This window comes from Dendrobium catenatum, unplaced genomic scaffold (genome assembly GCF_001605985.2).
Source record: "Dendrobium catenatum unplaced genomic scaffold, ASM160598v2 fragScaff_scaffold_37, whole genome shotgun sequence".
Taxonomy (NCBI): Eukaryota; Viridiplantae; Streptophyta; class Magnoliopsida; order Asparagales; family Orchidaceae; genus Dendrobium; species Dendrobium catenatum.
The window spans coordinates 226306-250536 of NW_021318499.1; the positions used below are offsets into that span (position 1 = coordinate 226306).

The following is a 24231-nucleotide window of genomic DNA, read 5'->3' on the forward strand; positions in this document are numbered from 1 at the left end:
CAACCTGAATTAATTACAATGTTAATAGCTAGTCTTTCTTTCATATATGTATGTGTTATATTCATTTCATATCAGATAAATCATTCTCCCTTTTTTGCATGAAATGTAATATAAATTATTGAAATCTATAAATATAAGAAAATCTATAATAATTAATAATTTCATAAAATCATAACTTTCATTTTAACTGGTGAAATTCAATGATATTACATTTAAAATATCCATAAAGTATGTATCTATTATATATGAAATGACGTACGATAAATTAGGAGAAAATATTTTTTTATTAATTTATGAGAGTTTAAATTCATCAAACTCAAAATCATTGAAAATTAAAATGAGATTTGAGTTACTTACAAATATCAAAAGATTTTTTCTAACTAAAGTAACATTCAAAATGGCCAAAAATTGGCTTTCTCTCCTCCCTCTCTCTTCGCCCTTTTCTTTCTGATATAGCCATTGTCAAAATGGGGTGGAGGTGGTGATGCTGGAGCTTTAGAGCTTAGGACTTATAATAAAAAAAATTAAAATATTGTCAATGGTCTAGCATCGTATGTTGAATTCAAAATTATAGTAAACAAAGACTTAAATATCATAATGGTAATTTCTATCATCATTTTAATCTTAATCCTAGTGAAGTTGTGCTCCAAAGCACAACATTGAAACTTTCTAATTCAAATAGAAATTTAAATCTTCATTTTAAAATACTTTTCATATTTCACGTTATTACATAATATGGGTGGATAATTTGAATATGCTCGTAAAGAACACCCTGATCATCGTACTAATGCTCTGCCTCCCCCATATTCTAATCTAGAAGTTAATAATACTGCAAGCTTAACCTATCCTCCTCACAAAGCTCACCGAATGTAAAATTCTCCACCTATTATATTAGATTTGACTTAACCTTGATTGATAGATACTCCTCATGATATTATATGAAATGAGATATGATGTTTTATATAAGAAGAATTCCCAATAAAGGATGTAAATAAATTTAATCTTCAATACAACTTCTAAGATTTACTTCCCTTAAAAAATGAAATTATTTAGTATCTTATTATAATAGGGTTGAAACTGTCCACTATTAATCCCTATGATGGGTAATCTGATTCTTATAAATATATTGATCATTATAGGACTTTCATGCATATCCAATAAGCTTCTAATGCACTTCTTTGTCAGGTTTTCCCTGTTACTTTCAAGGATCAAGCTCATACTTAGTTTTACTCACTCTCCAAAAATATTATCCACAACTTTATCCACATTCCTTTTTTTTTTTTGAATAATTCATCGCCAATCGAAGAATTATCAAGGACTCTTCCCATATTTTTAGGATTTTTCAAAAAGATGGAGAGATGATAAAATAGTACTTTGAAAGATATTTTTTAAAGAATGACAAATTATAGGAGTAGATCTATAATTACTAAGAGTTCTTTTCTTGGAGTTCTCCATCCTGGATAATTCTACTCCTCATTGATGTGAGAGATAGTTTGCTTATATGTTGATCTAATTAATCAAGTAGAAGGTCAAACAACTACTAAATATGCTATCAATGCTCAACAAAATATTTTTGAATAGTCCTTTGTCAAACAAAAAATCTCACAATAATTTGATCAACCTATACAAAAAAGAAGATAGGAGAAGTTAAAAAATGATTCTCATCAAATTCATTCAAGGTCACCTAACTACGCCCCTTTAAATACATCAAGAGCTAATATTTTGATGAAGATTCAAAATTCTAAACATCTCAAGTAGACAAAAGCCCCTAAGAAATCCAAACGACATGAATTAGTCCAAATGTTGTACCCTCCACCATTCAAAAGGGCACTCAACTAAAAAATTCTTTAAATTGAAGGATGAAATTGAACATCTTATTTAAAAAAAGCCATATAAGCCATTACTTACAAAATCAACTTACAAATCGTCAGCCTTAGAACAAAGGAGATCTAAAGAGTCATAACAAAGAAATTGTTAACATTATTGACTATAAATACCTTTATATTTGAAATTACTCAAAGGATTCAAATTCTTCAGTCTTTTTAAATTCTATATCTTTCAAGTAAGTTTAATTTAAAGTATTTTTAAAATTTTATGTAAATACTATTGCATATTATAAAAACCATGAAAAGGCATGTCCATGAGGTAACTTCAGTCTAGGAATGTATTGTGTTCGAGCAAATATACTAAATCCAAGTATTCCTATCTTAGTAATCTCATCCTTTGTGATAGTAATCTTCATACATAGAGAACAATACCAGAGAAGAAAAGCGAAGCATTTCCTGATAAAGGAGATGAATAAAGTTTATAAAGTCAAGAAAAAGCCTGTAATAGGTGGAATAAAGCTTCAAACCATTAACATAATTAGTTGCTTGTAATATACAACATCACTTGTAATAATGAGCAAAATCCGGTGCAAGCTTTGCTTGCGATTCAAAGAGAAAAAAAAACTTGAAATAGAAACTTCCTTACAAGTACATAGTTTTTCTTTACTCAATCAAACACAATAGCATGATCAATGAGGTGGATTTGCAAACCACTATATTGACAATATTGATGATGAAAAATGATTTGAAAGGAAAATGAATTTAAGAGAAGATAATAAGAATTTAACCTAAACAAAGTATTGGTTGAATTTCCCCCTCGCTTCTCCCATGAGTTGGATTTGTCACTCTTTATTTTTCTCTTTTAAAGTTCTAAGAAGCATGCAAAAAGAAAAGGAGAAAAAGACCATTACCTTCGTAGAGAATTCCAGTCATTGACAGGAATGATGAAGAAGCTTCTTTAGAAACTCGTTCAAAACTCCTCTTCACATGAAGCCCGAGCTCTTATGGTGACTTCTGATTTGAAAAGAGAAGAAGGCAAAAAAGCTCCTTTATTGACTGTTTCAAAACTCCTCACATGAAGCCAAAGAAAGAAATGATTTCAAAACTCCTTACGCGAAGCCGAAAAAAAAAGGAAGACAGGAGAAATATTTGAGGAGGCACGAAATCAAATGGTGTAGATTAATGTTAATTAAAAAAAAAAATAGAAAGAAATAGTGAGTATTTCTTAAGGGAAGAATTAAAAGTCATACTTTATAGTAGTATAGATGTGTTGAATGTAAACATCTGAGCCTTTGTGCCTTATATTATTGTGATTTCATCTTGTAAGGAATAACTTATAATTATTTGGCCACTAATTAGAAGATTAGGAGGTTTGTTTGAAACCAAGAGATGGAGAGAAAACTTGTGATGTGTGATGATTACACCATATCATATGATAGGGATATCTATATTAAATATATGAAATCTAATAGATCTCCTTTACATATAATTGAAATCTACTTTTCGTTCAATCTGTTATCAAGACATAGGGAGATTATGTAAAAAGATTAATGACCCTAGGCTTTTGAGAGAAAGCTATTATCCACTGTGGATCTGATTAGGACAAATTTTTATTTAGCTCTTGATTGTGTTATAGCTAAATCAATAAGAGAAATATTGGTGAATCTTATCCTTGTATCTAGTTTGCCTAATTTATATCCCAACATGTTTTTTGTTTTATTTTATTAGCTTAGATTTTTTACTATGAAAATTGCTTCTTTATCTTGGTTGTTCAATTAGAGTCAAAATTAACTTGATTTCATTAATTTGTATTCAATGATGTGGGATGAATATTCATCACTTTATTATTTGTATAATTCACAGTCTTATGTATATATACAAATCATCATAAGTTTTTAGACCTTGACTAATGTTCTTGAATGTAAATGAACAAATGAGTCTATTTTTTAAATTGTTATTTAGTTGACATGTATTCAATTTTATAAATAGACAAGCAAAAAGAGAATTGAACTGGTCATCGAGTAAACCAATTATTTGAGAAAAAATTAACTTTATATATCTCGTAATACCTAAAAATGACCAAATATGATGGCTTCTTAGTTTATGTAAGAATTGTACGAGAAAGTTAGTTTAAGATTAAATTATTCCTACATAATAGTATTAAAATTTGAAACCTTGATGCAGGAAGTTATGCAAGCTTTTGAATAATAATCTACTACTCTTCCTCTTTCAATAGTATTCACCACATTGGATGATTGTCATTCACATGTGATTGTTCTATGGTAAAATTTGAGGTGAAGTCTTTATCTCCATCTTTGACTAATTTTTCAAGGTTAGATGTGATATATGCTTAGTTATTTAGGTTTGAAAATGTTGCTTGCAATGCATACCCTCAACTCAGAATGACATTATGCATCCTATTTCATGCAAAAAAATTATTCAAATCATCTTCAAACCTTGATCAAACTTTTTTAAAACTTATTTGTACTATTAAAAAGGTTCACACAATATTTGAAAAAACTTCGAATAAGATTCAAAGTTGGTTTGAGTAAGGTTCTAATAAAGCTTAATGGTGGTTCAAATAAAGCTTAATAAGTTTTGAATATGGTTGGAATAAGGTTTGAAAAATGTTTGAAGATGATTTCAAATATGGTTAACGTAAGATTAGTGCCATATTTAAAGAGGATTTAAACATTATTTAATTTCGCTGAAGGTTTAAAAGTGGTTAGAATAAGATTTGAACAAGGTTTAATCAAATTTTTAATAAGGTTTAAACATGATTATAATAAGATTTAAATAATTTCTATCAAGGTTCAAACATAGTATAATAAGATTCAAACATTGTTGAAATAAGGTTTGATTATGATTTGAGTAATGTTCAAACATTATTCAATCATTGTTTGAAAATAGTTCAAATTGTTTTATTCGGCCCTTACTATCTCTATTAGGATTAACATTATAGATGTTTACTCTAATATTATATATATAGATGCATTATACTGCTTATGTCACATATAGAGCTAAGAGTTTGATGGAGAAGATTGTTGTGCAATTTAAGGCTAGTGACCTCAATATAGGTAAAAGAAAGAGAGGAATGAGGAGAGTGAGGAGGTGCATGCTTCTAGCTCAACCATTCACTCACTTAAGATCATTGATGAGGTGCAAAAAGATAAAGAAATGGATTAGGAGGTAGAAGACACATATGCCCAAATCATTGCTATTGTATATACAAAATAATCTCATGAATAGTCTAGCGAGTGTATTATGTTGCATTTTGTAGTAGTGGCTATATATTATATATCATGCAACAAATATCTACTACAATACAAAGAAAAATCATCTTGAAGTTTCATTTCATCGACACAACTCTACAGAAAAAGTGCAAGCAAGTGTATTTTTGCAATAATATAAATATACAGGTCTATTCAAATATGATTGAATATTTTTGTAAAATTATTCTTCCAATTCATTTTTTATAGCATTCTATCGTAAACATCTATTCTTTGATTGATGGATTCGATATATTATGTTATATCTATTGTGATTTCTCTTTAATATGATATAACAATTAATTCATCCTCTATTATGATATAGCTGTTGGATTAAACTATGTTATAACTATTGGTTTACACTAAGTTGTATCTATGTTAACATTTGCTAATCATAACAACTATGATAGCTCTTTGCTTTATTGTATGTGTTAGAATATGCTTTATTTTATTCATCTTGTATTATGTTATATTATAAATTTTTATTATTACAAATACTCTATAATATTAACTTTGTCGTATGTTGTATTAATGACGTTGAAATGCTTCTCCTGTTTACATCATAGGTAAATCATGTGTAAACCAAGTTGAATCATATTCAAATTATAATTGAATCATATTTGAGTCATGCTTAAATTTTGCTTGAACCATGTTCAAATATTTTTAATAGCTTGAAAGTTCAAATGTGGGTTATTAGGCCTACTTGAACCACAAATGCACACCAAGATAGGGGTGAATTGGTATTTCAAAATCCCCTTTAAAAATTATCATTTTTGACATCGATCATATAAAAAGATTTTTTTTTTATAGAAAGGAAAACTTACAAAGATTTTTTTTTTGTAAATTTTTATTTCTATTTTTTTTCTTTTTGAGCAAAACCAAGAGATAAGTCTAATGCAAAGTCAAGTTCACAAATCACAGATTTTTGCAATAACTAAATTACAAGAAATAAAGTGCAAAAAAGTAAAAGCTCAAACCAAGAAAGAACACATGAAATTTTTATAATGGTTCGGTCTACCTTAACCTACATCTACTCCAGGAGTCCTCCACTCCAAGATTTGTACTAAAACTTAGAGACTCTCTTTTTGCTCTCACAACGAGGAGAGGCCTTTATAAATCTCTTCCACGTCCTAGGTGTGGCAAAGAAGTCGAATCCCTTTCACCTCCTTAGTGCGATGGAGAAGCAAAATCCTTTTCAACCTCTTAGTGAGGCAGAGAACCTTGAATCATTTTTTCCCTCCTGGTGAGGCAAAGAACCACATCACTTCCACCTTCCTCTATGCGGTGGAGTAACCAGGACCTTTAACTCCAAAGGGGGTCTTCTTCACAAACTTCCCTCAAGATGATCCTTGACACATGGAGGAACTCAGGTGCAAGTTCGCCTGAGCAACGGTGTGAAACCCCCTCTCACACTCCCTTAAACCCATAAGATTGTTTTTCCTCTCTCACATGCTTCACCCTTTCACTCCCAAGCTCAAAGGTCTCTCTTCAAGCTTTCTTTAAGGAGACTCAACCCAAGGAATGCCAAAAAGTCTCCTAAATAGTTTAATGAGAAAGTTTAAATATAGGGCTCAAGAAAACCCTAAATATTCAATTCAATAGTCATTGTTCGTATAATATGATCTTATTATTGTATAGTACAATCCACTGAATTTAACATGTTAGCTCTAACGATCACCATTTAGTATAGTACGATCTGGTCGAATTTGCATTGTTCAATTATACGGTTTTCAATTAATGTAGTACGATCAATTCAATTCTACCTTTTAATACTGTACGATTAACAATCGGTACAATATGATAAGTTCATATCATACGTTATAAAAGAATAGTTGTACAATACGAATAGTTCAATCTAATTGTTTCACACAGCATAAACCTTGGGACGGGCAAAATCATCTCTGTCGATCGTCTAGTATAATTCAGTTCATATAGTAGTATTAAAAATCATAATTAAACATATTCGATTGATTAATCATATGATTAAATTAATTAATATTTTAAACATCGTACATTACGATTAGGTTTGTATAATAAAAAAAAATAAATTAATTAATTTAAAAAAAGGTTTGTATAATGCGAATAGAACAAAATTTAAAATTCAAAATTTTGTTTAATTTAATGAACGGTGGGGTTTTTTATAATATATAATCGTCATGTACGATTAGGTCGTATAGTACAATTAGTTATAATATATTTCAATTTATTTCTCAATTAATTAAATATTTTAATTAATTTTTGATTACATAGATCGTACAGTACGATCCATATCAAGTACTACCTTTAGAAAAATAAAAATATTCAATTTTACTCCCCCGTATGTGTATGATTGGTAAGCTAGCATACATCTTTTACAATACATTGACTCAAGATAAAATTATAGATTCTTGCATAGATCAAACATATACTATCCAAACTTCAGCCTTGATTATTTACTTATTTTTGGTGTATGCTGAACCTCATATATTAGCACACATAGAAAATATATGCAATAATAAAATTTATAAGAAGCTAAATAAATACAATTCAATAATATTTGTTATCATCAAATCAAAACGTAAACTTGGGCTCCCCAATTGCAACATAACTTTCCAACCTCTTTTTAAATTGTTTTCAAATGAGATTTGAACATAGCTCTATCCACACTCGAATATGATTCAAGCCTCCTAGAATATGAATTGAACCTCTGTCGAATATGATTTAAATGTTGTTTAAATATGTCATTCCAACTATGATTAAAAAAGAATATTTCGATATGAAGTAAACTTTTCATACATTTGCTTAAAATATAAATAAGAATTTGTTTTATAATAAATATTGAATATATGTTTGCTTCTATGAGACATGCAAAATTATTTTCCCCTGTGTATATATTTTTGACACATATTTATTTTAGCATTAATTACAAGCCTTAGGCTGGATTTAAATATTTTCCAAAATCCGCATCAAACTCCGTATTTTGCGCTTTTTGAATGACCCTTTCTGCAGTTACAATTGCTTTTTAAATGACCCTTTCCGCTTCCTCACTCTGTCCTGCAGAAGCAGTCGCATCACGTGAAGTTTTGGGATGCCATATCGCAGCGTCGCCGGAACTGCATAGCTCTCCGTATTCTGTCTTCTGGTTGGCTCTCTCATTTCCTCTGGTTGGCTCTCTCATTTCCTCCTACTGTTGTTGCCTGATTAGATGCAATCAAGAATTTTTCTCGTAGTCTTTGTTACCATGCGGATTGTTTTATTTGATTCAGTAATGCTAAAAACCGAGGTGATATACATATGAGTTCATAGCTATACCATTATTTGTTGGTAAAAAAATTCTTTAATTAAGGGTATGTTCCCCATTTGATGCCATCCCACATTTTTCTTTTTGATTTTGTGCCACATCGTTGCATATATAGGCATTATGGCGGTAGAAATGGATGGATTATAGATATATGGCCGTCAAGGTCGAATGTGTAAAGTTTTTGGTATGTTGAAATTGATTTATCATACTTCTTCTATCCTATTTTAATGGCTCATCTCATCTGGTCATAAGCACTTGAAGACGTACAGGTTTTATCTTGTTTTAACCAATATTTAGTTTGATCTACCAGGTTGTTATAAGAATTTTTTTAAAGATTTAGTGTTAGATCTATAAATACATAGTAATTTGGTGGTATTTATGTTAATACCCTTTTTAATTAATATGCTATGACTGTACATTATTGCTTTTATTAAATGATTCTTCAATAGTTGACGAAGAGGATTAGAAATACTTGTATGGATCCACAGTATACACTGATGTTGATATGTGTAGTGTGTACTAAATTTAAGATAGATTTTTATTGTTTTCATAGATATAATTTTCCTAAAACTAGCCATGTGGTTGCTTCTCATATGCCAAATCAGTGGGCATGTTGGGCTTGACTGAGGCTTTTCTTTACTTTCATTATTTGTTTGGGATAGATGGATATGTGAATTGAAAAGGTTTTTGTTTGGGGCATGTTCTCTACTCATTTACTTCACAACATTGAGTAAATTAAGAACAAAAGTAAGTTTAATATAAAGATGGCTTGTTAGGTTGTATATATGTTGTTTTTGTCTTTTTGGCCTTTTGGCTTCTTTCACTCATTGTTTAAAAAAAAATTATTGCACTAATTGCTACTACTCTATTTCTACAAAATCCCATGAGATCTTACCTTACTAAAATGAAATGACATTTTCAACTAATGATTTTAGGCTAAACAAATTAGGTATGCTAAGCCAAGCTAGTTTTTTTAATCCTTGAGTTGGTTGAAAAGCATGTAGGGGTTTGAAGTGAATCAGTAAAAAGGAGCAATCCCATCATGGATGTCGATAGGCTAATATTAAGAGTAAGATGAGTGAAAGATGGACTTGCTTGATAGATGGACTTCATTTTGTGATTTCCTAGACTAGGCTACCCATTAATTAAATTTGTAAGCAGACCTACCTCGCCTTTAATAATTCTATCAAAATTTGGCATTAATTAGTCAAATGAACTCTAGGTACAGACTCTCTTAGACTCATCCAAGCTTGTTCCGGAACTAATGATAAAAGTTTAGCATGATGTAGACAAGTTGGGTCAAATTGATTTAATTCATTATCTTTAATAACATTCGATTTTGATTTTTTTTTTAAAATTGTTGTTTATCAACTTGTGTTCAAACACAAGGATATGTATGTAGGAGTTGTTCCTTGTGTTCAAACACAAGGTGGATTGACCAAGTATTTTCCTATTTCAGTTGGATTACACCAAGAATTAGCCTTAAGCCCAAATCTTTTTGCTTTAGTCATGGATGTTCTCACTAAACATTTGCAAGAGGTTGTACCCTGGTGTATGTGATGTGAAACGTAAATGCCATTTACTTGCCTAGGTGGCAAGATTAATTAAATCCCAAATCAATTTGGGGTGAGGCAATAGTAATAATGGGGTAGTAACTTTTACTTACCCTTTGTTCTATTGTTTCGTAAAGATAATAAATAACTCGTCTTAAATTTACTTGCCTTTCATAAATCGTCCATCAAATGAGCAATTAAATCAAGGAACTAAATATAAAATAATGCATTCTCATGTTGGTAACTCGTATGTATCTAAACATGTTCCTAATAAAAAGCTCAGCCATGGGAAGCATGCAATCAAAGAAACACTCACCCAAATGAAACGTGATTGGCCTGGGGTGGCCGACGATGGACTTATGGGGGCTCGAGCAACACCTTTAATAGAACTCACAAAGAGATCTACAAGCGCCACTTCCTCAAGAACTCACAAAGAGATCTTGGGAATCTCGGAACTCACAAACAGATCCTTCTCCTCTCATGAACTCACTAAGAGATCAAACAAGCATAAACATTTTTTCATTCCATAATTCATCATCCCATTACACAAGAAAGGGCCTCTATATATAGGCCTAAGAAACTAAAACAAGACACATATGCCCGTAAGGCTTACATAGGACGACCCTCTTAAGTGAGGGTAAAAATGGAAAATTTATAATAAAAGTTTAAAAAATTACAAATAAAATATAAGATAATGTGGGACGATGACAGCCGTTGATCTTCAGCTCCTCGGATAGCCATGGACGGTTGGATGTCCGCATCAGTATGCTTTTTGCTGATGATATTCTTCTTGTTGATAATACTAGAGAGGGAGTTGAAGGTAAACTTGAATTACGGAGGTCAACCGTAAAGTCTAAATGCTTTCGTTTGAGTAGATCTAAAATTGAATATATGGAGTATAATTTTAGTAATAATAGATCTAGTGGGAGGATTGTGACTTTGGGCGATCAGGTCATTAATAAGAGCACTCGTTTTAGATATCATGGGTCTATTGTTTAGAGTGATGGTGAAATAGATGGGGATATTATTACTAGAATTCAAGTTGGATTGTTGAAGTGAAGGAATGCATCGGGCTTGTTGTGTGATAGAAAAGTTCCTCTCAACCTTATGGGAAAATCCTATAAGATAGTAGTGAGACCTGCAATGATTTATAGTGTAGAATGTTGGCCATCAAAAGAGAAGCATAATATTAAGTTAAGTGTTGCAGTAAGGATGCTCAGGTGGATGAGTGGATTTACTCTTAAAGACATGATACAAAATGAGCATATACGTGAAAAGGTTGGAGTAGCTTTAGTAGAAGATACGATTAGAGAGAGTCGCCTTAGATGGTTTGGTCACATAAAACGGTGGCCTTTCGATGACCCGGTTAGAAAAGTAGATGTATTAGATTTGACTTATGTTAAAAAAGGTAGAAGTAGACTTAAAAAAGACTTGGTTAGAAAATATTAGAAATGATCTTTCTTTTTTAGATTTAGATGAGAATTTGACTCTAAACAGGACACAATGGAGAAAAAAGGATTCATGTAGCCAACCCCACAGTGGGATAAAGGCTTGTTGTTATTATTGTTGTAGTGTAACATTTCTCAATATACTTAACAACATCTCTCTTTCATGTATTTCAATTTTTATTTGTTTTATTCTGATACCTACTCTTCTAGCATCCCTAATTATTGGATATTCCAACATATCGAAATCTGGCCATATATTGTTTTCAAAATAGATGTATATGTTCAACTAAGCAAATACATGAATATTAAGCGTAGTTACCACTGTGCTGATCATTTGGTCTGATATCACCTCTGTACCCCAAATAAGCATCAGTTTTATCATTAGTTTGAAGGGAGGTCATTTAAAATCTTCTTTTTTTCTTTCAATTTGTTTTTGATGTTTAAAAATTCAACTATTTTGTGTGGAGACAATGAAGTTACTTTCTGTTTACTTGATCGCCTGTTTGTGTGAGATATTTATGTTACACTTTTGAGGCCTGCGTTTTTGACTTGACAATGCTGCAGTTGGAATTTTCATAGCTATCTTAAATGAATTCGAGAAAAGCTCTTAGCAAGTCTACCAATGCTGCAGCTGATGCTGGTGGCACATCATCAGTAAAAGTAAACCAATATGAAGAATATAGTTATGAAGGGGGGAATGTTGTTCGTTTGAACCATCAGATGAAAGATTTAGAAATAGAGCCTAATCAAGATGCTGATAGGGGTTTGACTTGGAATCATTCTATTAATCAACTAGGTGTTACTGGCGGTAAAGGAATGAATGCTTCATCTGTTGCTCCTAAAGCTTGGGGCCCTTCACAAGGCACACAGATGCAAAGTTTGGGCGATACTGGTGCAGGAAGAATATCTCACGACAGTTGGCCTAAAGTCATTAATTCCAAAGAATCAGTTGGGGGAGAAAGCTCTAAGGCTCAACAATTAGATAGCAGTTGGGGCTCTTGGGGAACTGCTTACAAGGTACCATCCGCAGCCATTCATCCACCACTACAAAATGGGTGGCAGTGGTCTGCAAGAGCTGGTAAGCCTGGCCTGCAAACCAATACTCCAGTTAAAAACTGCAATATGCATCCTCAGGATGAACTTCCTCAAGATGTTGATAACGATATTGAAGATGATGATGAGTTGCTAGATGATAGTGAGGATGATTTTAGTGATGGCTTTGACTCTGATGATAGTCAAAAGAGCCATGATACACGTAAGAAGAATAAGTGGTTGAAGCCATTTTTTGAATCTTTGGATAATCTGAATTTGGAGCAAATAAATGAACAAGCTAGACAATGGCACTGCCCTGCCTGCCAGGGTGGTCCGGGAGCTATTGACTGGTACACTGGTCTTCAACCTCTAATGACACATGCAAAGACAAAAGGAAGAATGAGGATGAGGCTTCATAGGGAACTTGCTGAACTTTTGGAGGAGGAACTACGAAGAAGGGGTACATCAATCATTCCAGCTGGTGAAGCATTTGGAAAATGGATGGGTCTGTGTGAGACAACACCTGATCATGAGATTGTCTGGCCTCCAATGGTGGTTGTGATGAATACACTACTAGAAAAAGATGAGAAAGATAAGGTAACCAAGTTTAGTAAGTTGCCTCATTTTTTTTGGAAAACTTTCTCATTTAGCACAATTTTTTTTACAATTATATTATTTTTAATTTTGATTTATTGTTTTAATGGATGATAAAATTTTAGCTTATAAAGCTTATCTTGTTTGCAATCTTCAATTTTTAAATGATTTGACAATCATTTAGAAGTTCGACAAACATAAATTTATGATATGGCTGATAAATTTCTACTTCTAAAGGGATTTTTTTTAGTGTGCTTATATGGCCGACAACAACCTATCATTGTATAGTTGCCTATTAATTACTTTCCTTTGTATGAGTGTTGACCTCACTTTTTTTGCGCTCGAGCTTGGTTGTTACACACTCATCTTGTTTGGCTTTGAGTCTTCTGGTTCGATCGTTGTGGTACCTAAACATTCAATGATTTGAGTTCAAGCCTCTCAATTTGGACCACATTCTAGTCACACTCACATTTCTTCTTTGTTCATCATGATTTTGCTCAATGGTGCATATCGTCGCGAATGTGATCTTTGTTCAATCACACATCTCACTGTAATCGCAATCTTTGCTCGATCGTGTATCTCATCACGAGAAAGCTTTTTCTACGATTGTGATTGTCATTCGATTGTGTGCATTTTACACCATCTAATTTGACTTGATTAAGTTAGTTCATGCGTGGTGGCTATGTATCTATTTACTTCTCTAGTTTGCTAGTTCTCTCTCATAATATTTTTTTAACCTCTAATCTAAATCACAAAGAATATATCTATTTACTTCTATACTTCTCTAGTTCTCTCCCATAATCATTCATCGGATATCATATACTAATCTTTATTCTATTAATCTTAAATCTTTTATATTCTAAATATTTTCTATATCATTCAAATTTTTCACCTATTTCAACAAATCCCATCAACTAGAATTAAATAAGGCATGCACATAAAGATCTTCTAGACAAATCAAAATTCTTCTTATTCCACGTCACTAAAAATTACAAACACAGATAGGCATAAATGTTTTCAATAATCATTATTGTCTCTCAAAAAAAAAAAGATTCTTTCTCTAATAATCATGCCTTTCAATAATCGTATTGATGCATATACGAGCGAATGTGATGTTTTATTTGATTTAGTAAATATAAAAAATTTATAATTTAAAATAATTTTATCATAAAAAACTAGGACATGTGTGTCCTAGCCTTGTTCGACACAGCCGTGTACGGTTAAATTTAAAAATTATTTTAATCGGACACGTGTCTGCCGTGTCCGACACGTGTCACAACCGTGTCGGGCACGTGCTCGTGTCCGACACATGTCCGACATTGCATTATATCTTCAAGAGGTTTGTCGGTGCATCATAGTTAATAATGCATTTAATTTTCTTGTTTAAGTAGGTTAATCATTAATAATTGCTTGAAATTATGTTGTATTGATGTTAGGCTGCATATTATGATTTATAATTTTGATCTTTTAGAGCGGAATTACCACATACAAATCTTATCTCAACAAAGGCTGAAAAGTTAGACTATATTATTAGCCTTTGCAAGATATGCTTTGTAGTTGGTAATTCCACTCAGATTGAACTGAGATGAACTCTTACCCGGTTGTTTGCTTTTTTTTTTATTTTTTAAAGTTGCATGGTGCGTTAATATAAAAGCATAAAAAATGTACAAAGGGTACAAGCAAGTATGGAGCCTCCCATATGAGTTCTCTCTCAACAAAATTAAAAAAAGAAAGAGGGGAGAGTAATGTTCGCTCTAGCTTTCCAACATGCTTGCAGCAAGTACCAAACAACCTAACTATGGATCTCTCCTGGGGGGGGGGGGGGGGGGGGGGGGGGGGGGCGCAAATAAAGGGTTGAAACCATCACAAAGGTGGGTTATCATCCTAGTGCTCCGACAGTGGTTGGTTGTTGATGGTTTGAACAAAGCTATGCTATGCTCTTCATATTTTCGGTAGAACTTCTCATGACTCAACCCAAGTGGTTCTTGGTGAGGCCTGGCAGTTTGTATAAGGCACAAGGCATATTAGCTCTGATATGGCTGAACATTAGTAATTGAGAGAGTTTGCTTTATCCAAGCAAGTGGAAGCCTGCAGAGGAAAGTAAATGTTGGGAAATTGCAGTCTTGTTTATACCATGTTTTTACTTCGTATTGGATTGAATTTTTTTGCAAGTACTTGATACCTGACAAAATCTTCCACATAATTACTGAGATTGCTAAACTCTCTTGCAACATTCATTACCAAACCAATGTGTTCTATAATTGCATCACTAGTACCTGTTACTGTCTAGTAGCAGATGACAATATCATTGTATTGGTGATCTTACATTTTGTATGCCATTTATTTATTTTGACTATACTTTCTCGGAATACATAGATTTTTTTTTTATCACACAAATATTAATTTTCTCAATGTGGTTTAGCTGTATATTATGAAAGCATCGTTATTTTTTTTTCTCCAGCAATTTAGCTAGCTTCACCACTGTTATATTAAGTAGATCCTTATTTTAACATAAATTGCAGTGGAAAGGCATGGGTAATCAAGAGCTTCTTGAATATTTTAATACTTATGAAGCAGTAAAAGCTCGTCATTCCTATGGTCCAAATGGGCATCGAGGCATGAGTGTTCTAATCTTTGAATCCTCTGCATTGGGATATTTCGAAGCTGAACGATTGCACAGGCAATTTAGAGGTGAGGGAAGAGATCGGGATGCTTGGGAAAAGCGCCCTACACTGTTCTATCCAGGGGGTAAGCGTCAGCTATATGGTTTCTTGGCATCCAAAGAAGATCTGATCATCTTCAACCAACATTCTCATGGTATGTTTGGTTTGATAGGCAGTAAGTTGTTTTTGCCAAGTTTTGTTGAAAATTAAAACAACAAAAAATGTCGTTATCTTTGCATATGTCAATTTAAACTCATTTCTGAATGAATGGTGGACATGTTTTTATGGAAGTTGAATCTGTAAAATAATAGAACCACTTTGAACGTCTCGTTCCCTTTAGCAATAACAACTGAATGCAAAGGGTAACTTCACTCTCTTGTATTCTAAATTAGTATTTTCCATCTTTTTGCTTTGTTATTATGGGGATGATTTATATTTTCATAAATAACAGACATTTTTGTGTATAATCTTTGGTGATACAGAACTTTTCATGATTATTGTTGGTCGTTAGGTACTGGATAAGTGAAATGATGGTGCCAAGTTATAAGGTTTTCTTTGCCCCCCACCTTTTTCTTCTTCAGAGAGCATTATTTGGTTTCATTCATTCGATTAGATGTGTAGCAGCCTAAAAGTGAAATTTAGAAATATTCTATTATATTGGCAGTATCGTTTGATGCGTAAAAAGCTTTGGGAGTTTGGTTTTAGAACATTTTTCATCAGGACGGGGTTTTTCAATTCCATTAGTTAGTTTTGTCTAGGTTTTGAGAGCCAAGCAAAGAATCCCAAAGCCTTCAACAAAACAAAATTAAAACTAATCTCAAGAGTTCAACAATATATGATTCCAAGTTTAATGGCTAAATAATATTGCTCTATCTATTACCATCAATAGATTAAAATAATTTCCAAAAAATCTCCTCATACACCTTTTCAGCGTTGATTAACCCTCCCACAAATTACACTTAATGTTTTGTTTGTGAGATTATACTCAAGGATCTTGATCGGGTTGATCACCCATCATCATCCAAGCTTTACCATTATAAATCCAAAGTTCAACCACCAATTCAAAGCATAATAAATATCTTTAAATGAGAGTATTATCAAGTATCTCACCTGAGATGTAATTAATTATGCGTGCTTACACTTATGGGAACTTGTGATACAGAAAAGGCGATGGAGAGTTCTTGAAAAGAAATGAGTCAATAATGCTTATATTCAAATCATTAAAGATATGTATGCAGGAGCTATTACTTGTGTTCAAACACAAGGTGGTTTGACCAAGTATCCCTATTTCGGTTGTGTTACATCAAGGATCAGCCTTAAGCCCATATCTTTTTGCTTTAGCCATGGATGTTCTCACTAGACATTTGCAAGAGGATGTACCTTGGTGTATGCTTTTTGCTGATGATATTCTTCTTGTTGATAAGACTAGAGAGGGAGTTGAAGGTAAACTTGAATTATGGAGGTCAAACTTAGAGTCTAAAGGTTTTCGCTTGAGTAGATCTAAAACATAATATATGGAGTGTAATTTTATAGTAGTAGACCTAGTGAGGGGATTGTGACTTTGGGCGATCAAGTCATTAATAAGAGTACACGTTTTAGATATCTTGGATATATTGTTCAGAGTGATGGTGAAATAGATGGGGATATTATCAGCAGAATTCAAGTTGGATGGTTGAAGTGGAGGAATGCATCGGGCTTGTTATGTGATAGAAATGTACCCCTCAAACTTAAGGGAAAATTCTATAAGACGGTAGTGAGGGCCTGCAATGCTTTATGGTGCCGAATGTTGGCCATTAAAAGAGAAGCATAATACTAAGTTAAGTGTGGCAGAGATGAGGATGCTCAGGTGGATGAGTGGCTTTACCCTTAAAGATAGGATACGAATTGAGCATATATGTGAAAAGGTTTGAGTAGCTCCAGTAGAAGATAAGATTAGAGAGAGTCAACTTAGATGGTTTGGTCACATAAAAAAGGCGACCTTCCGATGACCCGGTTAGGAGAGTAGAGGTATTAGATTTGACTTATGTTAAGAAAGGTAGGGGTAGACCTAAAAAGACTTGGTTAAAAATATTAGGAATGACCTTTCTTTATTAGATTTAAACTAGAATTTGACTTTTAATATGACACAATGGAGAAAAAGGATTCATGTAGCCGACCCCACGTAGTGGGATAAAGGCTTGATGTTGTTGTTGTTGTTGTTGTACACTTATGGGAACTTGTATCCCATAAATGTATTTAAACATATATCTTGGGGATATCTCTGGGAAAAAAATAGTATTTGCTTTTCAAATCTTGATGTTAATTTGAATATGGTTCTTAAATTCCAAAAGAGTTTCAAAGGAGGAATCACCTTTTAGTGCATTAGCGCCTTCAAAGTCCATGAATTCAGAGCAACTATTTTCGAAAATATTTTTCTCTTATTTGTCATCTCTTCAACAGTAACATTTGTGTTGTCATCTCTTAAATGAATGACATGAGAATTGGTTGGTGGTTCTATCCTAGTTTAGATTTTTCAAGCCAAATTGGGACATCTCATTCAATATTTTGTTGATTCTTGATTATAGAGATGGTATCAAATGCTGTCCAAGGAAGCACACTTTATGGGGTGCAATTGCCCTAGATTTTTTAAATCTATCAACTTTCTTCCAAGAGTTATTGGTAGGAGAGCATAGCAATGTCGTGAGTGGGACTATTGATTGAGTCTCAGTTGCTCATTTTGTAATTTTTGTCTGTGTTTTTCTTTTTATTTTGACCCGAAGGGGTGGTTGCACATGTATTTTTGTAAAAATATGAAATAAAGTTTTGTTTTTACTCATCTTGTATTGCTCTTTATTTGCTAACATAAGTGTTGAGCTCGACAAAGGTCCATATGTATGAGGGCCTTTGCCTACATGAGAATTTTCAAAATTTGTCTAGTTTATAACTTGCTAGTGTATGGATTAGGCTACATTATGGACTCAACTTAATTATTGTACTTCCTAGTGTATTGACTCTTCGCTCTAGGAAAGTAGTATTATGTGAGGGCACTTGCCCATACTATGTATCGATGTGCATATACTAAGGCATTCACCAGTGTAATATTATGAAATATTTCTTGAAAAGACCTCTTAGGTCTTCACTATTTATGAGGGCACTTGTTTGTTTTCTTGTCATTCACATCAATCCACGCTCACCGTACCTTTGAGGATGTTAGATCTAAATTTATCCGTAGATGACACCCGACTTCATTTGCATTCCAACTAGGTGAACTGGCGAGAATCCGTGTGAGAATGGAGAGTAGAGAGAAGAGTTAAAGAGAGATAATCTAGAAAAATACTCAAAAAGAACTTGAGGTCTCAAACTGGCCGAGTTTCCACTATATTAGTCAAGAGTTTGAAAAATCTCCCATATTGTTCTTGATCACCTCATATTTGTAGGATTCTAAGGGTTACAAGAAAGACTATACAAAGAAAGAGTTAAAAATACAAAGCTATATAGATCACATATGCAACGTTGCACATCATAGTAGACGGAGGGTGAGGTGAGGTTGCTGATTTGTCTATGGGCGAGTATGATGGTGTGGAATACTTATTGGGGCGCGTCTGAATAGAACAAGGTTTGCTTGAATAACTAACCCCATTTCAATATGGATGGTTGTTGATTCGGCACATATGCTGGAATAAAATGATTTTTTTTTTCTTAACAAATTTGAGTTGAAGAAACAATGTTGTTAACCTTTTATGTGACGTTGCATCCCTACCAGTAAAATTAGTTATTTTGATCTTCTTTAACTTACCAAATGCGAGTTAGGACATTGTTGGTTGACTAGTAAATTTCAGTTAACTCTAAAAAACATGGCAGGCAAGGATTTTGTTTGATTATATTTTGTGACTTTGATTTTATAAAATATGCAGGGAAAGCATGCCTGAAGTTTGACATGAGATCTTACCGAGAAATGGTTGTGAACCCAATGAAGCAGATGAGTGAAGATAACCAGAAGCTGATTTGGCTTAAGAACAAAGTTGTAAAACAAGAGCAGCGCTCAAAGGCTCTTGAGGTGTCATTTGACATGTTGAGCCAGAAATTGCGTGATACAGTGGAAGAAAACCGGATTGTGAGGCTCAGAACAAAGATTCAACATGAAGAAAATAAAGAAGAGGTAAAATTTGCATTCTAAATTTTTCTTTTGATAAGTTATTTTTGTGAGCAGAAAGGGGGAGGAAAACCGGACTGCCCAGGATTTTGTCTTCAACTTCTTAGTATTCGAAGTCATTTTTTAGAAAGAGCCAAAGGGGAATTCTACATTTGAACGGTTTATTTATTTTTATTTGTCACACCATGTGCTTCTTATGTAGCAACAAATTGGATAGAGTATTGTGTTGTCATGGTCACAAAAGACTTGGGTGTTTGATTTGCTAAAAAAGGAATGCAAAGTATTCCAAGTGTAGGGGAAACTAATTTTGGGTATTTGGTTGTTGAAAAAGGTATGCATTGTAAAATTTTAGTGAATCCTTCTCACTCCCTAGTTCAATTTTATTTGCATTGTAAACTCTCACAGATTTCGCTGAATTCCTTTTTCACCGCAAGCTGAATTCATTGTTGCTACCCATCGAGGGAACACCCTCCACCGTAAATGAATTATTGCCGGTTGGTGCGGTTGCCGACGACCACCGTTGTCACCACCGCCTCCACCACATCGATCCCTATTGCCTACTACCGCCACAGACCAATGCTTGTCCCCATTTGTTGGAGGCCATCATCACTATCATTGTTGGTCACTATCTTCATTTGCCTTTATATTACATTTATTTTAATTCAAGCCAAATTATAAAAAAAAAAAATCTCTTGCATTCTTTTTACACAATTCCAAACAACTTAAACATTTCAATATGCTACATTTCTTCTACATTGTATTCTTTTTTCAGTAAATCAGATAGCCCCTTGGTAACTATGCATACCATGTGAAAATAATGTCGAGGAAATTTTGGTCAGTTCTTTTTTAGAACCTGATTTCCTTAAGAGTACTTTATTTTATTCTATTTTTTTACTTTTATCTTTATTTTTGTGCTCAGTTGCCTGTTGGCTGTATTTTGCATTCCATTAATGTTTTGATATCAATGCTTCTCCTTACTGTTATTCTAGATGGATTTTCAAGAGAAATTTGTCAAGGATCAAATGGACAAAATACATAAAATAACAGAAGATAAGGAAAAGACATCTAAGAATTTGTCACAGGAGCGAGCAAAGGTCAATTTGTATGATGTCAGCAACTCTGGAACCATTGTAGACTGCAGGCAAAGGTAATCCCAAACTTTTACCAGTATAATGGTGTGATCGCAAGTTTGGTTTATTAGTAAGTTTAACTTAATTGGGGATCTTTACCTCATTCGACCTGCCTTCTCAAATACTTTGTTCGGGTGAGGCTCTAAGTGAATTAAGTAATAACTAATAACTATAGTGAATCCTTCACGAATCACCAGAGCTGACTTTCTTGTTCAATTGGTTGATTCGCTATTTTTACCCTCAAATGGACAAAAAATTATTACGTTATCATATCTCATTTTGTGATTATCTTTATCCCCAATTCATACTGTAAATGTTTAATGAAATGTGCTCTACCTCCTACAATTCCTATTGGAATTTCCTTGCAAATAAAATAGGCACTAAGTGCCAATATTTTACACAATGAACAGAGACCGCGTTATTCTATTCTTTTCTCTCTGTAATGCAAATTCTATCATGGCACAATTCTCGAAACAAACCGATCATGAACTACTGTAGCCTTTAGAACAAGCAGTCTCTGGATAATCTAATTTTAAGATTCACCTGTTATTATTTTGTTCGAACAATGGCCAGAGTATTTTTGTGGTTATATACTCTGGATTTTAATCCTTATTGGAGGAGAGTCATCCTGATGGGTCTTGTACAAAAGTATAATGATAATTCTGGGCCAGTTAGCGTACTATACTCGTTTCTTTACTGTGGGTGGCGGATTGATTTTTCTCCAGAGGACAATTATGGTGATATGCCTTCTCTGTACTTCGTGTGGATTAATTTTTCTCTTATGTTCTGATGTTATGATCTTTGTATGTGAGATTAAAATGCTCCATTATCTTTCATATCATTAAAACCAGTCACAAACATGACATCGGGATCTTTTAAATAGTTCGATTATCTTTTGCATGAATATAAACATTTACTCAATAGTTTGATTGCTCCAATTTCTTTAGAAGATCATTGTGATCTTTTATATTCTGAGTCTTACAAATGCTCTAGACATGGGTCATTGATGATATTTAAATTTTATTTTATGATTTTGATTGATAAAATATATGGGTGAAATTATAATTTTATTTGACATCTACTTTTTTTTTTTTTTTGATGAATGATTAAAATATTATGAAACTTAATGAAATTTGACATGCAAGTAATTTTCATGTTCTATATGAAAATAAATTATGTTTTTGTGCTTGAAGGTCATATAAAATGGTAGACACAAAAATGTGTGTTGTCTGATCTTATTGATTGGATCGGACTTTTTTCCTATTCAGTCATATTGTTCATCAAATTTTAACCACCCAGTGTTATTAAGGATAACTTCAATCACCATCTACCACAATCATTTATTAGCCATCCATTTCTTCATTGTTTTTCTTTTGCGAAAATCTCATTGGACATCACTGTTGATTTACTTCAATTTCTTATAAGCTTTCTTCCTGTATTTTTCCCTTCGCGTTGCATGGAAAAAAAATAGAAATGGGCAGCTAAAAAAATTTGTGGACGAGGGTGACTCCGCGATAGTTAAACCAGCGACATTATTAGTAAATTTCTTGTTTTTCAGAAAGTCAAAGCATGTATGGATTAAAGCATATGGCCAAAGAGAAACATGTGATATTAAGAAAAATTAAAGAACGTAATATAGTGGCAAATGGGAATGTAAATTTGGTTCTATTTGTCATTTCTGTCTTCTTATGTGTTGGGCTATGTTGTGTTATTACTTTTAGAGTTTTAGTTATATGGTTAAAATCATTGTTCCACAACCTGAGAACATGTTCTAATTTGGATTGTTTTTATGAATTTGACCATTGGTAAAGTATGGTGAAAAATAGGAGAAATTATTACGCGCGGAGTCCGAATGGAGATAACCGTCCGGATTTGCTGTGTATTTACTGAGTATTTGCTACCTTTTTGTAAATACTCAACAAATACTCAGTAATACTTACAAGTTGAGTATTTGCTGAGTATTCGCTGTGTATTTTGTAAGTATTTGTTGAATATTTGCTGATTTGTTGCGTATTTACAAATACTCAATACGCAACAATCTAGACGGTTCTTCCCGTCTGGACTCCGTACATAATAATTTCCCGAAAAAATAGAGGGTTTGCAATGCTCTTTACTAATGACACTATTATTATTATTATTATTATCAATCCAAAGCATTAGAATTGGTCTATATATGTTATTGTAGATGCTTTTTTTTTTGTTTACTGTAGTGTTTGATACTAATGATATATTTATTATTAATGCACTCATTATGCGCCATATTTTCTGCTTTGTGCATATCAAATCATCTTAAAATTTTAAAAAGCCTGGCATCCTCCTATTTTTTTTTATAGTTTAGTAAGATTTATTATTATTTGATTTGGAAGTGGATGTTATTTGATTGAAAATAAGCCAAAATAAAATCATACAAAAAAAAAGAGACTTCATATCCAAGAGTGTGGCACTCTTTTGCCATGCATCTGTCTTTTGGCTTTTTGATCATGGCAGATATCCCATTATAAATCTTTTTTAATCATTGAAGTATGAGTTGTCTATGGATCTTTTTACCAGCTAATTTACTGTATTACCTTTTGATTTACAGCAGGGAAGAGGAGATGCAAAAGTTCATTCCCAGCCAGTTAAAAGGTGTTGAGGAGTTTGAAGCTGAGAGGGCAAAACTGATACTATCTCATGAAGAAAAGAAGATTGAGCTGAAGCAAAAGCATTTGACAGAGGAGATTGAATTAGGAAACAACTTTGAAGCTGAGCTTACCAAATTGATTGAAAAGTACTCTCTTCCTTCCTCTCAAATTTCAAGTAGCTCATAATGCCTGAAATTCGAAACTCTTAATTTCAAGTAGCTCATAAACAGATGCAGCTTGAATTTACATCAGAATTTCGTTTTAGTTTTTGATTTTGGTTCTTTTGTTTTTACTGACAAAGTTGGAAAAACTTGACCAGCAAAACAAACCATTTGTTTTTTTTTAACTGTCTCATCATCTTGTTAGTTAATTATGCCTGCGTAAATCTTATTTTTATTTTCGCAAATATTATTTTATATAGTTTTTTAAATTTAATATCACATTGGTGGTAGTGATCTACAACATAAATTTGTAAGATTATTGTGTTTAACAAAAGAACATATATATAGCCTAATTATATTATTATATTTTTAAATTTTATTTGTGTCATGTAAGTATTTGATTGGTCAATTAATATAGTAGATAATCATGAACGACTTTTGATAGTTATTACGAAAGCATTCTAAGTCTTAGGTTTTGTTTGAATTAATTTTTTTTGTTGTTTTCTAAAATAGCGTTTTAGT

General features: G+C 32.7%; 1 protein-coding gene across 1 annotated transcript; it reads left to right on the forward strand.

The window, feature by feature from the left end:
• Positions 1–8097: 8097 nt before the first annotated feature.
• Positions 8098–23890, forward strand: LOC110095406 (protein SUPPRESSOR OF GENE SILENCING 3 homolog). Its single transcript, XM_020820938.2, has 6 exons — positions 8098–8238; positions 11941–13005; positions 15525–15819; positions 19559–19803; positions 20787–20944; positions 23509–23890. The coding sequence occupies exons 2-6, from the start codon at positions 11965–11967 to the stop codon at positions 23732–23734; spliced, it is 1965 nt and encodes a 654-aa protein (XP_020676597.1). The 5' UTR covers positions 8098–8238; positions 11941–11964; the 3' UTR covers positions 23735–23890.
• The last annotated feature ends 341 nt before the right edge of the window (positions 23891–24231 follow it).

Excerpts from the sequence above, each read along its gene's own strand:
- LOC110095406 (XM_020820938.2), top strand. The coding sequence starts at position 11,965 with ATGAATTCGAGAAAAGCTCTTAGCAAGTCTACCAATGCTGCAGCTGAT. Across the intron at positions 13,006-15,524 it reads AAAAAGATGAGAAAGATAAG|TGGAAAGGCATGGGTAATCA; the intron begins GTAACCAAGTTT and ends CATAAATTGCAG. Across the intron at positions 15,820-19,558 it reads CTTCAACCAACATTCTCATG|GGAAAGCATGCCTGAAGTTT; the intron begins GTATGTTTGGTT and ends TAAAATATGCAG.